Here is a 24,389-nt window from a genome sequence, read left to right as displayed (position 1 = left end):
AAAACATTTGTCCAAAAGATATATCACGATAAGGGTCTGTTGAACATACAGATGTGGGTAAATACGGAAACTTTCACATCTTCCATACTGTTGTTCTCCATCCGTTTCTGCCTTGCACACTCCAGTCTCGTTGCCTTTGCAGAAACAGACTGGTGTACACGTTGATGGAACTGTTGGCTACGATGACCACGTGCTTGATTCCGTTCAGGAACTTCACGTATTGGTCCTCCCCTGCCATTCAGTGGAAAAGTGATTTCCTTCATCAATTCACCAAATATTGTGGGGGAGAGATCCATCGGGTGTGGACGCCCCTCTGGGTTCTGGGGAGAGCGTGCTGCTCCGTCAGTAGCAGAGGACAGTAGGGTCCCTGTCCTCATGAAGTTCATGTTCTAATGGGAGGAACAAGCAGAAAACCAAACTACTGCATAAGTATCTGTACATAAATATATGTGGGGTGGGTGTGTGCGTGTGCGTGTGTGTGCTAAGGTGATACGTTCTATGCTAGGAGAAATATGGACGCCAGGTAACACTGAGCAGGACATCCAGAGCCAACCGGGCGGGGAGGGCGTTGAAGGGAGGGATCAGAGAACCCTTCCAGGAGAAAGGGATGTGTAAGCTGAGACCGGAAGGATGGGTAGGAGCCGGATGAAGCCGGGAAGAGAAGTGGCTGTTTGAGGCAGAGATGTCACACGGAGGCCCAGAGGTGGGCGGAGAGATCCCTGTCACTGTTCCCCAGCCCACCCCCTTGTGAGCGGTCTCTTGGCCGGGACCCCTTCACCTGTATAAGTCAGTGTTTCCAGCCTTGAGCTCGGCTAGCAGGGATGCAGTTGCCAAGGTGGGTAATGCTCTATAATACTCTCTATAACTCTCTCCAGGCCCCTCTCCGTAGATCATCCCTCTAGGCTGTGTTCTGAGTTTGTTGACACAGGTTGGTCCCCAGGAAACTGCTCTTTCCCCCTCCCAGATCATTCAGTTTGCACTGGATTGTAGAGTAGCCATCTGACCCAGTGCTCCTCAACCAGAGGGAGGGAAGACCACGGCATCCAGTGGGTAGAGGCTGGGGATGCTGCTAAACATCCTACAGTGCACCGGACGGTCCCCCACAGCAACAGTCCCCCTGGGGCCACAGCGATCCGGCCCCAGGTGTCACCAGTACCAAGGTTGAGAAACCCTGGTCTCATCCCACTGGCTGCTGTGGGTAATGCTCTCCTGGTTGCTCTGGGTGAATATACTTGCGACTGAACTTTGGGTACAGTTTTGCCCCAGTGGCACGTGGACAAGAAGAGGACAACTTGCTTTCCTGTGTCCGCCTGCCCCGCCCATGCAGAGCAGGACCCAGATAGCTGAAGGCAGCCACGTGGCCCAAGCTCCAGGCTGCCTCTGCATAAAATGGTATCTGGGAGAAGCCGATCTAAAGCAAGGATTCATCCCCCTGTAAAGTTACAGTGTATTACATCATTGCATGTCCACCCTGTTCTGGAAGTAGGCCCAGATCCCCTAGCAAGTGGTGACTGGGTCCTCTCCACCTTCTCTGATGGCATCAGAAGAAAAACCTGCTAACACTAGCTTAGGAAAACCTTCGAAGTGGTGGGTTTAACTGTATGAAGTATTTGCCAGTACTCCTGTTTCTGACCTATAAAACGGCAGTTTCATGTGGTTCAACCCAATACACTGTATGATCTCCGGGCACATACTAGGGTAGGTGCTCAAGAATGCCTGTCCAATGGGTGGGACCGGGAACTAGTGAATGAGAGGAAAGCACCGACTTCCGGTTCTTGGGTCGCAGTCTATCACCCCCGGAGAGGAGAGGAGAGGCCGGGCTGTCTCTGCAGTTCCCTTCCGCTTTTAGGTGTGAGCTTCCTGAGAGCAACAGTCTCCTTAGAAGGGGCTGCTCCTGAAGCCTCTCGCTCATTGGTCAGTGCAGGAGGCTGAGGACCGGGATGCCAGGGCGTCTTCCCCTGCGTCTGGACCAGGTCTCCATGCCAGCCCGGGTCTCATCTGGGGAACAGGCCTAACAAATCAGTCAGTCCTGTTTCCTGGCAGAGTGAAAATCACTTATGAGAGAAAGTGAATATTCATTTTTCCTTCTAGCAAAATTGTAAGTTAATCCTATTCATTCTTTTTAGTTCCCAAAATACCCAAGAGAATTTTTATGGAAACGACATGGAATGCCAACAGTCCCAAAACTGCACAGAAAAATAGCCCTTTCTTCAAAATGTCTGATATTTTGGATCTGGTAGGATAGGGAAACATAATGAGGTCAAGGATCACGATAGCTTGATGTGAACATCTCACTTCAGCCAAACTTCTCTTGGGCCTTTCTTTAAGAAAACTCCACACATAAAAACCAGACTTCCAAAATGTTTCCTGGTGTGTGGTGATTCCATATCAAAGGTTTCCATTGCCTCTTCGGAAGGTTCTGTTCTTGACATTGAAAACTCCCTGGGCATTTTTTAATAATATAACTTGAGTCACAAAAACTGAAGGTTTTGTTTGTAGAAAATGAGAATCAGCTATAAAATTGTATCAATGCAACTTCCTGTTAAGCATGCTACCTCTTTGAAGCTACGATGTTACTATTTTATGTTGTCAGCAAACTGGGTGTGTGTGTGTGTGTGTGAGAGAGAAAGAGAGAGAAAGAAACAGACAGACAGACAGACAAAGAGAGACAATGATTTACAGGTGACTTAAATGCCCACGTCAGTAGCTTGGTAACAGTGGGTGAATGGTGAGCTCGTAGTACCACCAGTAAGCAGACAAGTATCACTCTCGAAGATCCTGGCACAGGCTGACAGCCGCTGTTCCCACATCTGCTTGGCACATAATGTCAGATGATGCCACAAGCTTCCGAAGAGGAAGCATCCCTTCCTTTGACCCAGCCCATCATGTTTTTAAAAGTTGGACAGAGTCTCCTCTGTGTATTTTCTCCTAACTGACACAGGAGGGGGAAAGGCACTTTTGAGCTGCCATTTTTCATCAACGATGCTGCTTCACTCAGAGTACTGAACAACTTGACTCCCCTTATGTGCCCCAAGCTGCCCCTTCCCCCCTCGGTCCCTGCCACACACAGTCCCCTTTGGTCCCAGTCCACTTCGTTGCAGTCCAGGCCCCACATAGGAAAAGGTCTACGGTGGCCGCAGGTACATGCAGAGGTGCTACCCCCTGCCCCCCGGGATTATTTGAGGAGGTTGAAATCTTGGAGAACACTGGGCACATGCCCTGCACTTTGTAGCTGAGGGCACTGACGGTCTGGGAGCTACAGTGACATTCTCAAAGGCAGCTCCCAGACTCTCTGGCTTGTGCATTTGAGAAGAGCAGCCCTATCTCTGCCAGGGCTTCAGAGCCACCCACCTCCACATCATCAGTGACTGCATCTGTGGAAAGATGGAGAGCGAGTTCCCCTTCCCTTGTGTGGTCCTCCCACTCCTGGGGCTGCCATGGGAGGGAAGGATTCCAACATATTGCTGCCCCTTTCAGCACATGGGCTCAAGACGCCACTGGCTTCCTCAACCGTAGTCCTTCTCACTGCAACTGCAGGCAGATTTTCCAAAGACACAGGCTTGCCCTCACTCTGGACCAACCTAGGAACACGTGTTGCTGTAGCTTCTCAATTTTCATTCCCTGGCCGCTATATATAATAACACAACTTATCTACAAGTTTAGTGTAATATTTGACTCCATTTCTCTTAAAATTTTGGAACACTTGCTTTTCTTTCTTTCTTTTTTTTGGCTGTGCTGTGCAGCTTGTGGGATCTTAGTTCCCTGACCAGGGATTGAACCTGGGCCCACTGCAGTGAAAGCGCCGAGTCCTAACCACTGGACCACCAGGGAATTCCCTGGAACATTCTATTTGGGTAGATAGTAGAGGGGAGCGTGGGGGATCCACATAACTGTATCCTGGGCCCTTTTAGAGGCTAGGAAGCCATACAAGATGGCAGTTCAGAGCAGGGGTTCAAATCCCAGCTCTGCCCCTCACTGGTTGTGTGGTCGTGGGCAGATTACTTAACCTCTTTGTGCTTCATTTTCCTCGTTTACATATGGAGAGATAATAATAACACCTAGCAGATAGTAAGCTCCCAATAGATATTAGCTTTGTTGTTACTGTTGCTGAGGAGGAAAGGCATCTGTGCCTGGTCGGTGAGCATCACGGAATCCATTTAACTGGCTTCCTGTTTTCTTGCATTAAACCCAGACAGCACAGGATTGTGTGCATTTAAGACTTCCAGAAAACACGCTTTTGCAGATGGGGATTTCAGAGAAAAAAGCTTGGACAGCTTCCCTGAAAACTGTCAGACGTCTCATTCATTTGTGCGCAAATCGGGGCCCTTCTGAGTTAGCAGGAGGCTGGCGCATGTCAAAGCAAGCAGCTTTTTCAAACACCTTACTGTGCTCCCTAAACGTGCAGGGACATTTGGGATTTGGGCCACAGTCTCGGCAGATGTCCTGGCAGAGGGGGAGAAGCCGCCCTGGGTTTCACACGGCTGGTTGGCAGTGGGGAGACCAACAGAGCCAGTGGAATGCACGAGGCCTTTAAATGTCACGTCTGTGGACTGTGTTGGCAGGCCCATGCGGCGCTCCACAATAAACCTGTCACACAGGCATTGAGTCACTGGGTCCCTTATTTCTCATCACTGCATTCTGTGGCCTTGTGTTCTCTTGCCAGCAAAGATTGGAACGTTCAGCCCCCGAATATGCCAGAAGCTCGTTGTTTTTTAAAGCAACCATGTAGCTTGCCTAAGGGATGTGTATCACTAGGAGCTGCTTCCCCAAGGTACTGTCTCCAGAGCGACCACCCCCAGCACACTTGAAGACTGGAGGTTAATTCTCTCCTACCCCCCTGTGCACACCCTGAGATGCTTCTCAGGATCCAGAGCTTTGGGCCTTGGGCATCTCTGCCCTCTTTGCCGGGCCTCCAGCAGACCGCAAGCCCTACAGTCTGCCCCAGCTCAGGAGGCAAAGCCAGGATGCCCCCTCTCCTCTCTGGGGCGTTGCCTTGGGGTTCTGAGGCCCCCTTGGGAAGGGCCCCATGCATCTGAATCCTCCGGTGATGTGACCTCCGGTAGGAACCTTCACCCTACCCCATCCTCAAGGGGCAGAAGTACATCTGTCCCTCCTCTCCGTCCCTTTCCCCCCCTGACTGTATCACAGGCTCAGGACACCGCCTGCATGCTGATTTCCAGCAAGCAACTCCTTTCCCGCTACTTCCTTGAGAATCTCAGCTGAGGAATATGGATCCAGGCGATGAGGCTGGGCTCAGCAAAACCCCAGCAGACAGGGTGCCTGCTCTCCGAGCGGGAAGAGGCCACCAGCAGACAAATAAGCAGAATCGTTTCAGCTAGCGGTGGATGAACTGGGACAAGTGTTACGGAAGGCCAGGGCTATAGCAGATGGCCTCTCTGGAGAGGTAACGTGGAGGGGTGGAGATCTGACTGCAGAAAAAGAGTCGGCATGCAAACGTCAAGGGGAAGCGTATTCCAAGCCCCAGGAACAGCCAGTGCAAAGGCCCCAAGGGTTGATGAGTTTCTCCTGCTCCTCCCGTAAGGATGCACTAGTCTTCTACCCGGTACCTGCTCCATGCTTGCCATCTTCCAGCCTCTTCTCCACACCATGGGCAGAGAGCTATTTTAAAAACCCAATTAATTCTGCTTAAAATCATCCAGGGAGGTCCCTGGGATAATGACCCAAATCTTGCATTTGGTCCATGAGGCCCCGCTTGACCTGCTCCCTTCTCCTGCCCATGCGCAGCCCCTGCCCTGCCCTCTCATCATTTATTCCTACCTGTTTGCCCATTTGTGCTCAGCCTTCCCCAACCAGGGTCTTCCTTTCTGAGCTACTGACGGGACCACCATTAGTGGCCTCTGTCATCTACAAACCTTCCACGTTTCTGGCATCAGAACGGGTTGCAGGTGCAGGGGCTGCAGCTACTCTGGCTTCCAGGAGGAGATACTGATGCTTAAAGAGGTGAAGTCCCAGGCAGGTGTCCAGCATCCTGGTGTAATGTTCTTTCTATTTCCTTCTGCTACCTTTTGGGTCACCATGATGACCCTAAACAGAAGTCTGGGCTTCTGTTGGCCCAGTGGGTTTCCAACTGGCTCTCTTGAAAACTGCCTCCTCTGACCTCCAAATTACTTGATGGAAAGGTCCACTTTTGGGACTTCTCTGGTGGTCTAGTGGTTAAGACTCCACGCTTCCAGTGCAGGGGGCACGGGTTCAATCCCTGGTCGGGGAACTAAGTTCCCACGTGCCGTGTGATGCAGCCAGAAAAAAAAGAAAGGTCCACTTTCATCACTGGTCCCCACTGTGGCATCCTGGCTGGGCAGACAGCATGGACGTGGAGCCTTTCCCTGCCTTGTAGATCACACGACTCAACCTCCCTGAGCTTCGTCTTCCTCCCAGTGTTCTGTGTGCCTGCACGTCCGGGGGAGGTGGTATGTGCGCTCGGGTCCATGGACCCCCATCACCGGCCCCGCCCTGCCCGTCGAGTCTTACGCAGCCAGGCCTTCTATCACCACACTTTCCTCACCACCTCTCCAAGATTCTTGCATTAAGCTGTAGCCACTGGTGGGCCCCAGCTGGAATGCCCTCACCCCATCTTTCCCTGCTCTGTCTGCCCACCTTCACCCCTCCTTTCTCTGCTGCCTTGGCCAGCCCCTCTAACCCGCCATGTCTGAGCTCTTTGCTGAATACTAGTTACTTACCGTACATAAGCTGGGTGGATGGAGGCTGATGCATAGACAGAGATACTTGTACCTCCTTCCTCAGACTGTGAGCTTCTTGGGAGCCAGGTCCTATCCCATGAAGACCTACAAACACTAAATAGCAAAGGTACCTGCCTTTGTATTTGGTACTGAATGATGCCCAGTCTCCCCATCTGCTTAGAAACTGGAGGGCAGCCCCTACCTCTCACACTTGTGTATTCCCCACGGTACCTCACTCTCAGCCGTTGCTCAGGGAGTGTCAGTGGTGGACAGTCTGGTGTTGCCCCCCTGTCGTTCCGCAGGCTTACTTCTTCATCCCCAGCGAGGCTGGAGGGAAAGGACGCACCCCAGTGTCCAGTCTCCCCGCTGTGTGTGGCCTAGAGCCTTGCACCAACTGCACCTGGGAAGGCACCGCTCTGAAAAGATAAATCCACATGAGGGAATTCCCTGGCGGTCCAGTGGTTAGGGCGTGGCGCTTTCACTGCCGTATCCTGGGTTTGACCCCTGGTTGGGGAACTATGATCCCGCAAGCTGTGCGGTTGCAGCCAAAAAAAAAAAAAAAAAACATGTGAGAAGACCTTAGAACAGGAAATGAGCTTGTTAATCACGAGACTTATTATTCACCATTCTTACGCCACCCTGAATAATATATATTGATTTTGTGTTTGGTTTTATGTCTCCCCTCCACTAGAATGGAAGCTCCATGGAAGCAGGGACTCGAGGGCATCTCTGCAGTTGCTAAGAAAGAGAACGAGATGTCATGGGCTCGGGTGGTCTCTTGTGTTCCAGCGGGGTCAGTTTGCCAAGTTAGGAGAGACCACAGGGGACCAGGTTGTTCTTAGACCCTTGTGAAGAAAGTTCCACTGGGATGAGAAGTCCACCCATGCCCCTGTGGACCACCCAGGGCTGGTTTGGTGTCCGGAGCTTCCCATGGGCTGGGGCTGCCCTGAGACTGGTCAGCCAGGGTCATTTTCAGAGGAGACCTGGCAGCCTTGACCCAGTCTGGTTGCCACCAACCCCCACCAGGCTCTGGCTCCGAGGACAGGAGTGTCCTCTCAACTGGGTCATCCAGGAATGGACTGGGAGAGCCATGGGTATGGGCCACCCTCAGCCCCACTCTTTCAAAAGCTCGTGGTTTCCTTGTGAGTCTCCACTTTCCAAGACAGCAAGAGCAAAGGTTTTATTCCTGATCTCAGAAGTCACCGTCCGTCTCTGGACTCTGCTCTCCCATCCATAAAATGAGGGCATCAAGCAGACTGATCTTACAAGCTCTAGCCCTGCAGTTGGGGGTCAGGTGGTGGTGGCAGTGTGGCCTCCGGGAACAGAGCATCAGAGGTTCTCTGGGCTCTGGGGTATGGATGGCCTTAGAGGATGGCATTCTGTGGTTACGGCCATCACATCTCCTTGGACAAGTGGCGTGAGTGAGCTGCCTTGGGCTGGAGTCGGTTCAGTGGTTGTGGCCACTCTCATCCTGCATGTGCCTGGACAGATCTAGTTTCTGAGTCTTACTCCTTCTTCACACCAGGCGCCTTGTTTCCAGGCAAGCTTCCCTCTCATGGCGTGGTCCTCACCGTTGGCTGCGCATCAGAACCTCCTGGAAGGTTTACAAGTCATGGACACCCGGGTCGCACCCCAGCCAGTCATATTCGATGAGTCTGCAGTACGGCGGGGACGCCAGGCTTTTTAAAGGCTCCTTAGGTGATTCCGACGTGCAGCCAAACTCGAGAGCCACGGCCCCCTCCATCCTCCACGCAGCTGCCACAGGGACCCTCCCAAAATACAGCCAGACCTTCCCTGGCTCCCCAAGCAAAGACGAAAATCCAGACACCTAGCTACATTGTTCAGAGCCTCCTCGACTGTACTTCCCCACCTGTTAGGGGTGAATTGTGTCCCCAAAATTCATATGTTGAAGCCCTTACCCTTATTCTTCATACCACAGAATACGACTGAATTTGGAGAAGGCGCTTTTAAAGAGGTCATTAAGATGAGGCCATCAAGTTTGGTCCTCATCCGATCTGACTGGTATCCTTACTAAGAAGAGGAGATTTGGGCACAAAGGATTGCCAGGGATGATCGCACAGAGAGGAAAGGTCATGTGAGGACACAGGGAGAAGATGGCCAGCCGAGGAGAGAGGCCTCAGAAGACACCAGACTTGCTGACACCTTGATTTTGGACTTCCAGCCTCCAGAACTGTGAGACAATACATTCTGTTGTCCAAGCCGCCCAGTCTGTGGAACTTTGTTACAGCAGGCCGGCTGACTGATGCATCACCCTTCCACCAGGCGAGAGGCATAGTGATCAAGAGAAAGAACGCTGGGGTAAGATCCCCTCTGCCTTTTATTAACTGAGTCCCTGGCAAGTTACTTTAACTTCTCTGTGCCTGTTTCCCTGTCTGTTCAATGGGGAATAACCGCAGTGGCTACCACATAGGATTACTGGGGAGGATTTCGTGAGTCCATGAACGTACAGCACTTGGAACCATGTGGCTCAGAGTAGCATCCGTGTGAACTTTCCGTTCTCCCTGGTACCCCAGCCTCTGCTTCCCTCTTCCTCACCTGCCTTCTAGCCCTACCACCCCACTCTTGCTGCCCTTTTCTCCGACTGCCCCTCTGCTCTGATCCCTGACTCCTACTCACCCACCCTGACATTTGCCTGAGGAAAGCCCAACTCAGATTCCTCCTCCTCTGGAAAATATTCCCAGATCCCTCTCATCAAAACTATGGCCTTGGGACTTCCCTGGTGGCGCAGTGGTTAAGATTCCGCCTGCCAATGCAGGGGACATGGGTTCGAGCTCTGGTCCGGGAAGATCCCACATGCTGCGGAGCAACTAAGACCGTGCGCCACAACTACTGAACCTGTGCTCTAGAGCCCGTGAGCCACAACTACTGAGCCCACGTGTCACAACGACTGAAGCCCGCACGCCTAGAGCCCGTGCTCCACAACAAGAGAAGCCACCGCAATGAGAAGCCTGTGCACCACAAAGAAGAGTAGCCCCTGCTCTCTGCAACTAGAGAAAGCCCGCACACAGCAACAGAGACCCAATGCAGCCAAAAATAAATAAATAAAATAAATAAACATATAAAAAAAACCACTATGGCCTCCTTCCTCATACTGCAATAGAAATGTGTTTGTACTTCTAACACACCGATCTGCCTTGTGTACTCAAAAGATTTATTTACGGCGGCTAGTAAGGACCCCTAAAATACTGCAGGTTAGAGCACATTGACAGCGGGAACTCAGAAAGAAAGAAAAACAAGGATGGTGACATAAACGGGGCCAGGAATGAGCTAACAAATGCAGACCATGGGGCACTTGATGGCACACCAGGAATTCCAACGTCGGTTATAAAGCCATGAATGATATGCCTTTGATTAAAAAAAAATTACTAATATTCTTTTTGATGCAAAATTAAGAGATGATTTATCCCTGAGAGTAATTTGATTTTCGCCACTTCTCAACAGTCGTTAAATTACCCAGCAGCCCATGTAGCTGGATTCTCCTTCTTGGGAGACAATTAAGCTTATCTGGAAACCACATTGGCGCTTTTAAACTTCCGGGTTGTGACTGAGTGCAGCTGAGTAGAAGGCCCTGATGAGTCCCCGGACGGGCTGCAGAGGGATGCCTGGGTTCAGCTGGACATAGCTCAGGGGCTCTTTGGTGCCATCAGGTAGCATTTCCCCCACCTCTCACCACAGGCCTCCATGCCCACTTGGCATTTCTGACCCCCATCAAAATCCAGTCTTGGGCTTCCCTGGTGGCTCAGTGGTTGAGAGTCCATCTGCCGATGCAGGGGACACGGGTTCGTGCCCCGGTCAGGGAAGATCCCACATGCCATGGAGCGGCTGGGCCCGTGAGCCATGGCTGCTGAGCCTGCGTGTCCGGAGCCTGTGCTCCGCAATGGGAGAGGCCACAACAGTCAGAGGCCCGCGTACCGCAAAAAAAAAAAAAAAAAAAAAAATCCAGTCTTAAGGATTTGCACCTCTGAGGTCTCAGGGATGGATGACAGGGTGCATGGTGTCCTCTGTGAGGTACCTGTGAATCAGCAAGGACCAGAGTGTGGATGGGATGCCCCAGCCTCTAGCAGACTGAAGCTCCTGCAGGACAACAGCCTGTCCCACAGTTGCGGCCATAGCGGGCCACAGCTTAGAGAAGAGGGGGCTTAGACATCGGCTGCAGGGCAAGGACAAAGTGCTTTGACCACAGAACCTTCTTGTGGTCACATCCATTGTGGGCAATAAGGGCAACACGATTAGATTCATTTTCCCAGGAGAATCTAGTGTAGCCTTGAGGGAAGTGCGCCCACCTGGCAGGAGACACCAGGGCCATGAGGCTCCCATTGCCTACATTCAGGCCAACCCTGGAGAAGCCTTCTGTGTAGACGGGAGCTCCAGGATCCCAGTTAATATGGATCGTGCTGACCCAGGGCCATTTAGCCAGAGGATTTGGACTGAATGTCCCCACAGACACTGGTAGATCCTTTCCCTTAAAGATGAAAAACCATAGCCCAAGCTTCCATACTGCTTCTCCCCTGTCCCTCTGGCATCATGGCCTCTGTAATCTACTTCCCACCTTATCTACTGTCTACTTCCACACTTATCTTCCATAGCATCTCTGTGTTTACCTGGCATGCTGGCCCACATGTCCCCAACATGATGGCCCCATCCTCCCTGGCCATATAGAAGTCTGGCGCAAGGAGGACCAGGTCCTTGTACAACCTTCCTCCATCAGGATGGAGAGCATCTCATTTTCTGAGTTGCTGCATTCTCCACCGTTGGCACAGCCCGCAGGACCATTCTTTGTTGCTTGCTATTTTAAATTTAATTTTCATGTCCAGTCACCCCCAGAGCTGAGTTTCCTTGAGGACAAGGACATTACCTTGCTTATTTCTGTGTCTCTTGGACTTCAGGGGGAATGCAATGCATATTTATTGACCATCTCATTGTATATTTTGGCCCTTTCATAAGAGGAATGAAGCCTGTTTATTTGCTTTGCTCTGTGGCCAGCTTGCTGTGGGGCCTGGTTTGGTTTTAAAAATTATGGTCCCCGCTGGGAAAGGAAGTAGAATGATTGGGGTAGGGAGAGGGGGCTTTTTACCCTACATCTCGACACTTCGTGTCTTTGGAACTGTTTACAATAAGCATGTGTTCGTGCATTACTTTTGTAAAAAAGCAGTTTATTTAGATTATGCTCTTCCTATGAGCAATGTCCCACTGGGGGGACAAGATGATCTTTGGGGGTAAGATACTTTTCTGCAGTGCCCCAGACTCAAATCCTTTCAGAGGGGCATCACAGCTCTCTCTGTTCTGTAAATGTGTCTAACTATACGAAATTATAAGGGACAGCAGACAGATTAGGAATTTTACATGGGTTGTAATTGGGGATCATTTCTGACTGCCTGGAGTCATTTGCAATATTATTTCAGCTGCGAGTGGATTATAGTTAGTTATAAGAATCCCTCCATCATGCCGAGATGGCCACGAAATTTATTTGCTGTGCTTTGCCTTCTCGTTTTTCACTGGGAAAGGAAGCCAGCAAAGCATGTTTATACTGGTTCCCAAAGGAGAGAAGGACCACATCCCTCCACCCCTAAAGAAAACTCTCTATTTGAAATGTCTTTTCCACTTAGCCTGCTCTGAATAATGGAGTTTCTAAACTCTTTTGTTTTTCTAAATATTAAATTTTCAGAGGAAGGATATTTTTGAGTTCAAAGCACCTATTTCAAGTCTTTAATGGTTCTCTTGGTCTGGCATTCATCAGCAAGAATTTTTAAAACAGCATCCTGTGGGTCAGTTCAGTAGCTGAAAAGACTGTTCCAAGCCAACATTGTTGGCACATAATGCTGAGACGAATCTCCCCACAAAATCTTTGCTGTTCATCGGGTTCTGGGTCCTGGAGAGGCCATCTGGACCATCACTCTGTCTCCAGGCAGGCTGGTTGGGGGGCCAGCACAGGGTGGGATTTGTTGAGGCAAGTAGCCTAGAGTCACACAGCACTGGCCCCCCATATTTCTCAGCCTGCTGGGTGGATTGACTGAAGGCTGGAGCTGCCGGGAGTAGGACGCCATGCAGCCTTCTCATGTCCCCCACCTCCATGAGCAGGAGACGGTCAGTTCACCCTTAACTGGCCTCAGCACCTGGGATTCTTAGACCAGTGGCCCAAAATCCACCCTGGACCTTCTGCTGTTGCTCTGGCTCTGAGCTTCTTCAAAACCACACTGTGGGAAACTTGAAGACTCAGAAGAATGAACTTCTGAAATCCAAAGCAAGCCAGTTCCTGTCATCTTTCCTCACAGGTCCTTGTGTCCGGTTCCTCAGTCGTTCTGTGTGTCTCTGGTCACTTGCACCATCCTTGCTGCAGAGTTATCAGTTTCTAGGAATGTCACCGTTTCTCAGTGGGGTGCTATTGGCACTGGAGGTGGGCCATTCTCTGTCCTGTATATTGCAGGTCATCTAGCAGCCCCGGTTCAGCCCCCCAAATTCCAGCAGCCACCTCCAGTCATTATGACAACCAAGAATTCATTCTCAGCCTGGAGTTGAGTGGTGGTTGCAGTGCAACCCTCAGCCTGGTGGGGAGCAATACCACCCTCAGTCTGTCTTCAGCCTGTGGACGGGCAGTACCATCTTCAGCCCGTAGGTGGGCAGTACCATCTTCAGCCTGGGGGAGGGGCAGTACCGTCTTCAGCCTGTATGGGGGCAGTACCGTCTTCAGCCTGGGGGAGGGGCAGTACCGTCTTCAGCCTGGGGGAGGGGCAGTACCGTCTTCAGCCTGTATGGGGGCAGTACCGTCTTCAGCCTGGGGGAGGGGCAGTACCGTCTTCAGCCTGTAGGGGGGCAATACGGTCTTCAGCCTGTAGGTGGAGCAGTACCGTCTTCAGCCTGGGTGAGGGGCAGTACCATCTTCAGCCTGTAGGGGGGCAATACGGTCTTCAGCCTGTAGGTGGAGCAGTACCGTCTTCAGCCTGGGGGAGGGGCAGTACCGTCTTCAGCCTGTAGGAGGGGCAGTACCGTCTTCAGCCTGTGGGGGGGCAGTACTGCCTTCAGTACTGTTGGCGGGGCGGCATCACCCCCAGCTGAGGACCCCAGGGTTCTTAGCGCTATGCTCTGGGGGTCAGGCATTTCTCCTCTTCCATCATGAATTCCCAGCACCCAGCACAGTAGGATATCAGTAAATATTTGTCAAAGGAATGAAGGAATGAGATCCATGAGCAAGCTTTAAGAGGGTCTGCAAATCCTTTAAAATTGTGTGCAAAATGTGTATATTGTGTGCATTGTACGCATATGTTTTCTGAGGTAAGAGTTCATAGCATCCACCAGATTCTGCAAGAGGAATTGTGACCTATGGGGACGTTTGGAAGACTGTTCCAACCAGTGTCCACTACTAGCTGGATGTTTGTGTCCCTGCAAACGTCACTGCACAGTGTGTGGGAACTGAGTTTTAGAGCTGCTGGTCTGTACCAGTACTCTGATATCCCTGAAGAAAGGAATGTCCTGAAAATTGCAGGGGAGACTCTGCTTCCCTGAGTTCATACAAGTCTGTAATGCAAGGGCTGTATTCTACCCTTTAACAAGAAATGGACTTACCCCTGGGCCCTTGGACTCACTAACAGGAAAGTTTGGTAAGAATAAGGCAGGAATGAGATATTTTCCTCCCAAATTCAAGAGTGTTTCCTGGGTGGCTTTCCTAAAGAAAGCTAAAGAAACTGGTGACATCACTCAGCTTCCGGTAAGCCGGGGCTCACGCATCACCTTGGCAGAGGTTGGCTGAGCCCCCCAGATGATGAGCAGTCATGACTTGCTTCCTCCCTGAGAATTCATTGTTGATGCAATTGTTTTTTTTTTTTTTGATGCAATTGTTTTAATAAAACACAGTCAATGCACCGTGGCAGGAAGGACAGCTAGGCCAAGCTGGTGGCTGAACAGAGGGCCCGAGTCCCAGAAACATCTGCAGACCTACGCGAAGGCTCATACTCAGCCCGTGGCCCTGTGGAATTGTAGTTTAGCCGCACTGCCATGGCTCTGAATGAGGTCTCGGATGGAAGGGCGTGGAGGGTGTTAACATGAAAGCCTTGATGCTTTCCTGGCATCCATCTGCCCATCCTGGGATTATCCTGTCCCAGGAAGAGAAGCTCCAGCATTCTAGAGAGGGCATTTGGCCAGGGGAGGGGACAACACTGAAGGCTGGAAGCGCCAGCTCAGAGTTAATCTTGGGCCCAGTGAAGCATTTACCAAGAAGTCTATGATATCATTCGCCCCAGAGGGATCGTTCTGTTTGCAGAAGCTTCCAGCATAGAGCCTGGATCAGTCATGAGCCTAGAAGCTCCCTCAGGGGAAGATGGAAACTCTGAGGAACCCCTGATAGTTCAGAGCAGTCTTCTCAGATTTGAGTGTACCTAAAAAGTTACCTGGATAGCTTGTTTCTTTTTTTAAAAAAATTAATTTATTTATTTTGCTGTGTTGGGTCTTCGTTTCTGTGCGAGGGCTTTCTCTAGTTGTGGCAAGCGGGGGCCACTCTTCATCGCGGTGCGCGGGCCTCTCACTATCACGGCCTCTCTTGTTGCGGAGCACAGGCTCCAGACGCACAGGCTCAGTAGTTGTGGCTCACGGGCCCAGTTGCTCCGCGGCACGTGGGAACTTCCCAGACCAGGGCTCGAACCCATTTCCCCTGCATTGGCAGGCAGATTCTCAACCACTGTGCCACCAGGGAAGCCCCCTGGATAGCTTATTATATCAGATTCCAGGCCCTGGCTCCACAGTCTAGTCAGCAGGGGCCTGAGCATCTGCATTTCTAATAAGCTCCCAGGCTGCTGATGCTGCCCGTCTAGGGACCCAACTTTGAGAACCACTGGTGTCCAGCAGGGGGTTCCGCACTGTGCTCCACAGCACCCCCTTGTGGGGAGAAGAAGGGATGCGAAAAGCAAGTGAATGGGACTCAGCGCCTCACCCCCACCTACATCCAAGACACCTCCCAGTCTTCTTTACAAATCTGGTTTTGGTGATTAAACAAAGAACCCCTGATAAAAAGGACAGGGCTGAGGGGACCACTGACCTGGAAGAGGTAGGTCCAGACCTGCAGGAGGGGTACTCCCTAGAGCCACGAGCTTCCCCGCCCCTCATTCCAGTGTGCCTGGGGCAGGGGACAGCCTCTGCCCAAAACCCGAGAGCATCCAAAGCAGACCAACCCCAAGTAACCGGCTAAGTGAGCAGAGGCCAGGGCGGGCGCCACCTGCTGTGCCTGCCCCACTCCACGTCAGCAGAGCCTACTCCTCGTGGACCTGCAGCCAAAGCTGTGTCCGGCCGTCTGCACCTGGAGGAATTCCCTGTCCGCCTGTAGGTTCACTGCTCAGCTCCCGTGAGTGCAGGACAGCAGCCTGGTCCAGGAGAGTTTGCCCAGCAGCGTCTGGATGTGCCCCACCTCTGCCCTATCCCCGGGCCCATCAGGAGCCTCAGCACCGCCAATTTCATCCTCCAAAAACCAACCTCAGGATAACCATGTGCCCTCCTGTAGCTCGGATCCAACAGCAGTGATCTGGGGTAGAGCCCAGTCTCTGGGGTCAAAGTGTCAGGTTCCCATCTCAGCTTCTCCACCACCCAGCTGAGAGAGCTTGGGTGAGGCAACCTCTCTGACCCTCAGTTTCCCTGTCTGTACAATGGGGATGATTTTAGTGTCTATGTAAGCATTAAACACAACTGTCAGTGTTCAGCTCCTGGTAGAGCACCTGGCATGGTGAGAGCCCTCAGGAAATGTCAGCCAGTTGTTACTAAGTCTACTCTGTTTATTTTGTTTGTTTTGGTTTGTTTTTAGGCCGCCCCATGTGGCATGTGGGATCTTTGTTCCCCGACCAGGGATCGAACCCGTGCCCCCTGCATTGGGAGCACGGAGTCTTAACCACTGGACTGCCAGGGAAGTCCCCACTAAGTCTTCTCTCTTGACACTCTTTTAGTGGTTTTGCTGAAGCAGGAGTGTGAGGCCTGTAATAGTTTCCTGAGGCTGCTGTAACAAATGACCGCAAACTGGGTGGGCTTAAAACAACAGAAATTTATTTTCTCATAGTTCTGGAGGTGAGACGTCCAAAATCAAGGTTTGGGCCGGGCCATGTTCCTTTGCGGGCTTCAGGGGAGAATTTATTGCATGCCTTTCCCTTAGCTTCTGTTGCTGCCAGCAATCCCTGGCATTCCTTGGCTTGTAGACACGTCACTGTAGGCTCTGCCTCTGTCGTCATGTGGCATTCCTTCTGTCTGTCTCTGTGTCGTCTTCTTATAAGCACGCCAGTCATATTGGACTAGGGCCCGCCCTAATTGGATATGACTTCGTCTTAATTAGATTGCATCTGCAGAGACCCTATTTCCAAACAAGTCCCCTTCAGAGTTACCAGGGATAGGACTTGAACATATCTTTTTAGGGGACAACACTGTCTAACTGGAGTGAGACCACGAGGCCACGAGGACCCTGGGGATCTTCCCCATGAAGCTGTACAGGCTTCCCCAGACCTGGACTAAATTGTCCCCATGGTTGTGTTTTGCAGGGTGTTCAGACTTACACCTCTTGGATATGTTGACCCCAACTGAGAGAAAGCGACAGGGCTACATCCACGAGCTCATTGTCACGGAGGAGAACTATGTGAATGACCTGCAGCTGGTCACGGAGGTAAGGCCAGCTGGGGGTGCTGGGGCAGGGTGGGGGGCACTGGCAGAGGGTGGGGAAGGCAGCGACTCTGTCAAGGAGGGCTGGGTCCTGATTCCCAGTGTGAGAAGCTTTCTGAGGTACGGGAGCATCAGGACGGTACATCACAGAGGAGCGTCTTACCCAAGAGAAGATGCTTAATTCTCATCCGTGGCCACGGACTCACAATTCTCATCTGTGAGTCCTACCCACAGAGTCCTACCCACCCTTCAAGCCAGGGATAGATGAGCCTGTGAGGAGTGCATGAGAGGGGACACACGGGCTGTGAGGTGGGAGTCTGAGCTCGGCTCAGAGAACTTGCAGCTCAGCCACCAGCTAATTGATGTCTAGAGCACCATCTCCCTGGCCCTCAGCGGTGACATCTGAAAGATGGCAGTCATCTGCTGATATCTTGGTTATTCCTCATGCTACATATTACCCACCAGAAACATCTGTTGCAGAGAATGAAGATGTTTCCTCCCGGCACCCCGTGCATACCCTCCCTCCCCCGTCCTGGACGATGTCTCATTTTGGCTCTCCTCCCAGGGAGCTGTTGAAGGGCCTTGCCTGCCTAGTCCAGAGGATGGGGAGGTGCAGAGTTGGGAAGTTCTGCTTTTCAGGAAGCCTTTGGTCCATACGCATGGGAGGTTGCCATATTAGGAGACAGGGTTTGCAGAGCTGGACGTCGGGGTCACCCTACAGTTTGAAAAGTACCATGATCGTTTGGGAACCCCCGTACCCCAACTATTGTGAAACCATCTCCTCTGATAGTCTTAACGACCCAGAAAGGCATTGCTCGGTTACCCAGTGCTGATGAGTACAGGATGCAGGATGAGTTGATGGCCCCCAAGGCCATCATTCATGCTTAGGGAGCATCGGTATGAAGAGGTGTCCCTTTCTCAAGACATGTGACTGTCACTAAATATACAGTCTTGGATGTCTAGGCTGTGAATGTCACCCTCTTAGATGTGGTACGTTGTGCAGTGGCCTGGTATATGCCAGGCTCAACATCGGCTTAAAGACTCATGAAGTGCTCTGGGCTCCCAGGGATCAGCCTCAGCCTGCCCCGGTCCCTAAGGTACCTTCCAGCGAGTGGCCTGCCTGCAGTGGTAGCTATGACCTCTTTCTAGGCAGGGGCTCACCACGTGGGGCTCAGCCAAGACCTGTGGTCTGCTGCGAGTTGCCCACCCACGCAGAGCTTGGTGACGCTCCTCAATTCCCTGGAGCCCCGGAGGGGGGCAGTGCCCACCTGGTACCAGGCCTTCACTCGCTGGCTCCGTCCCAGGCCCAGCCCAGGCTGCGGGCAGAGCAGAGGAGTCCATCCTGTCCCCAGGCTGCTGGTTGGGGGCCCGGCTGCCAGGGCTGCTCCCCTGGGCTTCCTGAGGCTTGTCTGTGCAGCCGATGCTGGGAGCAGGAAGGCGGGAGTGCCCCCCACCCCGTGCATCTCTCGGCCCTCCACTTCCCCCCTGTGCCCAATTCCTCACCGTGGCAGGTGAGGGCTTGAGTGCCTTTGTCCAGACCCCCGGCTGAGTCCTGGCGGAGTTAAGGCCTGTCCTCCAGGGTTTAGTGGGCCTTCTTGTAAAACAGTGTGGGCCTGATGGGAACCCACCAGCCCCCATAGCCCCCGGCAGAGGGAGGGCCACCTGCTTCAGAAACTCTGCAGCTTCTGGGCCTCCCAGCCGAAGCTGCAGATGCCTCGGTCCTTCCCGTGGCTCTGAACAGGCCGGTGTGTACGTGCGTTTGAGTTTTAAGCTAACTGTTTGCTTTCTGTACTGCTTCGTTTTCTGCATCTGTAGATCTTTCAGAAACCCCTGATGGAGTCTGAGCTGCTGACAGAGAAAGAGGGTGCTATGATTTTTGTTAACTGGAAGGACCTGATTATGTGTAATATCAAACTGCTGAAGTAAGCCTCTTCTCTACCCCAGCCCGCCTTAGCCCTCGCTCACCGGCCCTGCCACGCGGCTTCGTCCGTGTGTCCCCTCCGTGCATGCCGCCCTGTGTTTCTTTCTGCCTCTCTTCCTCATTTCCACTCACGAGAACCATCGCTCTTTCTTGCCCTGGTGCTTTCTGGAAACACACCCCCAATTTTTCACTGGGGAGAACGGATTGCTTAGGCATCCCGGTTCCTGCTTTTACCGTGGTTCTAGAATGAACAGAGCTGGGCCGATTCTGGCTCCTAATCGCTGGCCAGCTCCATCCAGGTGGGGGGCAGCCCCCCATGCCTCAGACCCTGGTTCCATTGGGGGAATGTTGGTCTCTTGAGACTTTCTTGGCTCCTGAAGATGGGAAACAGTGGGACCGCGCATGGCCACGGTCAGCGGCAGTTCTCAGGATAGGCCTCTGAGGAGCTGGCCTGGAGCGGTTGCTATTTTATTTATTCCTGTTTTAATTCTCAGAGGCAGCTGCAGGGCCAGGGAGAAACACTGGGCCAGGAGTCTGGAGACCTGGGCTTGGAGCCCAACTTGCTGCCCTTCCTCAGTTTCCCCACCGGTAAAAGGAAGGGATTGGATTACATCATCACAAAAGTCCTTTCCAGTTCTTAAACGAACTTCCAAATCTGTGTCCACCAGGCCCTCGGTATAACATCATTTGCTAGAAAACAGATGAAGTCTGTGGTGATCCTGGGGGCTAGGAGGAAGCACAGGCCCTGGGAACTGGTGTGCATTCCAGCTCTCTAGGTTCATATAATTGGGAAGCAGCTATTCCCTGAATGTGGTCCCTGGGATTTTATAAAGTAATTTCAGGTCCCCACTTTCCTGAGTGTGTTTGGGAGTCGATGAAGGGATGGACAGAGAGGTGGATGTGAAGAAAAACTATAACGTCTTCTGTCTCTATGTTCTAGAAGACGTTAATCAAAGATGACGGCATGGGGGTGGCTTGGAGAAAGTATTTCCATTACCCCCCTTGAAAAGCATACTGTAGAGGTTTCTAGCGTAGGTCTGGGTCAGACTCTTGGGCTCACACCCTGCTGTTGCCTACCTGCTTGGAGCAAGTCGCCTATGCTCCCTGGGCCTCAGTGTCCTCATCTGTAAAATGGGGGTGATAATAGTATCTACCACGTACGGTTCTCCTTAGGGAGCATTTAGACAGCGATTGCCTGGTCCCTCGTAAGTGCTGGGCTTGGGCCCCAGGGTGGGCTGAGCACCCACTCTTGCCTTGGAGAGAGGCTGCCTTGTCACTTGAGGCAGGTGGGCTAGTTAACCCCTGAACCTACAAGTACTAAACCTCAAGTGTTGGAGACAGGTTGTTTTGAAATAGATGAAGAGGTTTTCTGTTGAACATATACCTACACGTTAACACCTCTTTCCTTGGGCGGCTGCATGGGGGTGGGGAGGCGGGAAATGTGTCTGATGTTCCCGAGTGACACCCCTCCCCAACCCTCCCAGCATCGGCGCTCCCCATGCCTTTCTGTTGTCTCTGTACTTTTAACCCTCCGTCCTGCTCCTGTCAGGAAAGCAGAAGCCCCTTTCCTGAGCTCTGTCAGGGCCAGGCCTGCATGCTCCTTCCTCCCATTAGCGCTGATGGGCTCCACAGCCCCAGAGGTAGGAATTGAGAATGCTCTTGCAACCGCGGAAACGAGGCTCAGAGAGGTTGGGTGACTTGTCCAAAGTCACACAGAAGGCGATCAGGGTGCCCCGGGCTGCTCAGTGGACAACGCCCAGGGTCCCACTAGGGGTTCCACCCTGTCCTGCCCTCGATGGAAAGAAGGTGAGACCAGGAGGCAGACGTCTCAAGTTTTCATCTGGGCTCCAGCGCCTTCTAACTCGTTTTGGGCAGTTACCTCGGGCGGATAACTCCCCACCCCTTTGTTTTAGAGCTTGTAAAATTGCAGTCAGGGCGCCTGCCCTGTCTAGCATGCAGGGTTATCCCAGGGAGCAAGGAGATCAGGTGTACAGCTGGCATCCTGTCAATCATGGCACCAGCGGGCACAGACACCCCCTCTCCCGTCACAGGTACGCTCTGCGCCTTCCTCTGATGACCTGATTGATTAGTTGGGCTGATCTTTTCATTTTCCAGATAAAATACTTGTATTTAGCAGGAGCTTTCCGGGGACCTGATTTCTTTCTTCCTTTCTTTTCTTTTTTTTTTTCCTTTTCAAGATCTTATTATGAACATTTTCAAACATACCAGAAAAAATTGAAAGAATTTTATGGTGAGCGCCCATATTGTAGATTATACAATTTTGCTGCATAGACTTAATTTCTTTGTGCAAAGGACTAATCCCAATGATGGGAAGATTTAGGACTCCTGGCAGGATGGAAGAAGATGAAGAGAACTTAAGGCAGCTCTCCCTGGAAGGCCGCAGCGGGCGGCCACGCATCTCTCACTCCTGATACAAGGGCCAGCGACTCCTTGTACTTAGAGGGGGGACGTAGGATTTATCAAACAGATAAATAAGAAACAAATAAAATGATCATAAAAGGGATCTACCTGGGGCACACAGACTTCCTACTAATGCCGCTTCTGGTTGGGGGTTAAAATGGATGGTTGACCGTCTCACCTGTGAGCAGAGAGCTGAGAAGTTTGCCTTCAATGAGCAGAGTAGGGGAGAAGAATCTAGAACATTTTAAAGTTAAGAGCTAGGCACAGGCCCCTAGGGGTGGCTGTTAGAAGTGATAGCAGTAGGGACGCAGAAGTGAGATAGGGTGTGTAGAACCAGGTACTGCAGCTGTTTTTTTAATCAAGATCCTTTCCTGCCTCCTTGCTTGAAAAATAAATAAATGAAAGAGCTTCTCCCCCCCAAAAAAAGTTTTTCTTAAATATTAAGTATTCAGTTTTCTTTTTAACTTAAGAAGAATAGCCATGATTTTATTTTAGGCAGAAAAACAAAGAAAAATAAAAAGTGAAAAAGATACCTTGTGGGGTAAAGACAGGGTGGGGAGAAGGAAAGAAGGGGCTTTGGGTGGGAGTGGGCAGGGTGAGAGGAAAGGAGGGAGAGGCTTGAGGAAATGAAGAGGAAGGACAGAAGGGAAGGGAAGAGCAGAGGGGCCGTGGAAGCCCCCCTTGGTGGGATGGCAGGAGCTGCTTCTGGAGCGAGGACAGGCCAGGAGCCCCGAGCAGCTTGAGGGGAGGCGGGGCTGGGCACGGTGCTTGTTCTCACATGCGGTTCTTGCAGACTGGGGGCTCTGGAGACCAGGGCTTCCTGCCACCCATGAGCTGTGTGACTCTGGTCAAGTCCCTCGATTTCTGCATGCCTCGGTTTCCCCAACTGTCAATAGGGATAATAAGTCATATAGGTGACACATAGGACACGTACATAAAGGCCAGCTCTCTTGACCGTCCCCTTGATCTGCGAACTTCAGAGGGCTACTCATTCGGTCAGCAGATGTCAGGCTCTCTGCTGTGTTCATTAGCTGACCTTGAATCCATAGACCTCTATATGAGATGACAAATCAGCTCACCCAAGGGCGGGGCTGAGGCTGCAGCAATGGACTCATGTGATCCCTGAGCCTGGTGATGTGCCGTTTCAACCCACTCCAACTCAGTCCTCAAAAGCCTTGCCTGTACGGTAGAACATCCCAGAAGTTGACTCACAGTTCAACCTAACAGGTGCCTGGTCCACAGCAGGGGCCTGATTTTAGGTCTGTCTCGCAGTTGAACAACTCAGGTCTCCAAGCGTGGGCCTCCAGAACCCAGGAACTGGCTTAACTTCCTCAAGACAGGGATGATCTGCGTGTGATCTTTTTTCTTTTCCCTTTTTCTTCTCTCCCCATCATTAAAAAAAAATAAATAAAAGGAGGAGAGCAGGTGAACGTACTCTTCTTCCCTTGCAGAAAGATTGTGTTGCTCCTCATTGGAAAATCATGGAATGATGGAATTTCTTCCCATTTCCGTCCATAGCAAGTTTGTAACGTCGTTATTCAGCACTCTCATCCCCCAGAATTGGTAGTGACGTAACCCTTGAGCAAATTTCTACACACTGGGAGATATTCCACACCAACCCCCCAATGAGCAGTGGCCACCTGGCCATCCTGAGGGTACCAACCTGCCACTCCTCACACCCCAGGCAGCCAGCGCAGACCAGCACCTCTCCCCACAAGGGCACCTGCTTGAGGGGGAGTGGCTCATTGTTTGGACCACATAACGCACTGTCCCTAAAGTTTTTCTCCTTGGCTTGTTTCCCAGTCCAAAGATTTTTTTTTTCTTTAACCAAAAATGTAGGAGAAAGAAAATAAAGTGATCTGAAGTTTTTAATACAAAGATTGCAGAGCCTTCTTAGAATTATATAGCCCTACCCATGACCTTGAAAGCAGCCAGAGGAATTCATAGTAACATCCTCCCAGCCTTATGTAAAAATCCCATATCATACCATTCTGTTCCTTCCATCCATCCATCCATCCATCCGTCCGTCCATCCATCCAGCCGTCCAGCCATCCAGCCATCCATCATCCATAATCACCAGGGTAGGCAGAGCACACCCATGGCCTCATATGGCGAGGTCCTGCCCTTATAGTACATTGCTATCCTTGCTGCGTAACAGCTCGGTGCCACGCCCTTCTTAGAGATGCTGGGTTAGGAGTTGACATACGAGTTAGAAGGGTGGGATGCACAGTCCTGATTGTTATGGTCTTGAACACTCAGCTGCAGCTGGACTCCTGAACAAACACTTTCCAGTCCCTCTAGTCCCTTCTCAGCTTCCAGGATATAAATTGTTTGAGTCTATGACCCATTCTCATATGAATAGGCTTCTCTCTTCAGAACTCCTCTTAATCCAGTCAACTTCCAATTAGCCACAGTGATGAAGCAGTGAACCAGAGAATGGCACAGATTGTTCAGACAATCATTTATACCTGGCTTTCGTGAACATGATGGGATTGTTTTTCTGTGGCAGTTGATTTACCATCTTGATTATGTTTTGTTTGGTCTGAAATTGAGCCTCCATGGCCCCTGGCAACAGCAGCTTCCCTTGGGTAGCACTGGCCCCGGAAACAGGTTCAGTGTTGGGGCCATACCAGCCTGGACAGATCATCCGTAAAGTGAGACATCCACCCAGATATCCTGTCTGAGTTATTCAAAAACAGGATTCCATA

The 24,389-nt window shown here is 51.6% G+C and overlaps 1 protein-coding gene across 1 annotated transcript in view; it reads left to right on the top strand.

Moving 5' to 3' along the window:
* Positions 1 to 24,389, top strand: part of ITSN1 (intersectin 1) — a gene marked incomplete at its 3' end in the record, with an annotated part of 230,302 nt that overhangs the window by 182,316 nt on the left and 23,597 nt on the right. Inside the window, exons 30-31 of the mRNA XM_082840315.1 lie at positions 17,222 to 17,343; positions 19,155 to 19,261. Coding sequence (XP_082696441.1) covers positions 17,222 to 17,343; positions 19,155 to 19,261 — 229 coding nt within the window. The remainder of the gene's footprint in view (positions 1 to 17,221; positions 17,344 to 19,154; positions 19,262 to 24,389) is intronic.

The sequence above is a fragment of the Leucopleurus acutus genome (genome assembly GCF_964270905.1).
Source record: "Leucopleurus acutus genome assembly, chromosome: 5".
NCBI classification, from domain to species: domain Eukaryota; kingdom Metazoa; phylum Chordata; class Mammalia; order Artiodactyla; family Delphinidae; genus Leucopleurus; species Leucopleurus acutus.
The sequence above is the reverse complement of the archived record's forward strand: the minus strand, read 5'-3'. Positions and strand labels throughout refer to the sequence as shown.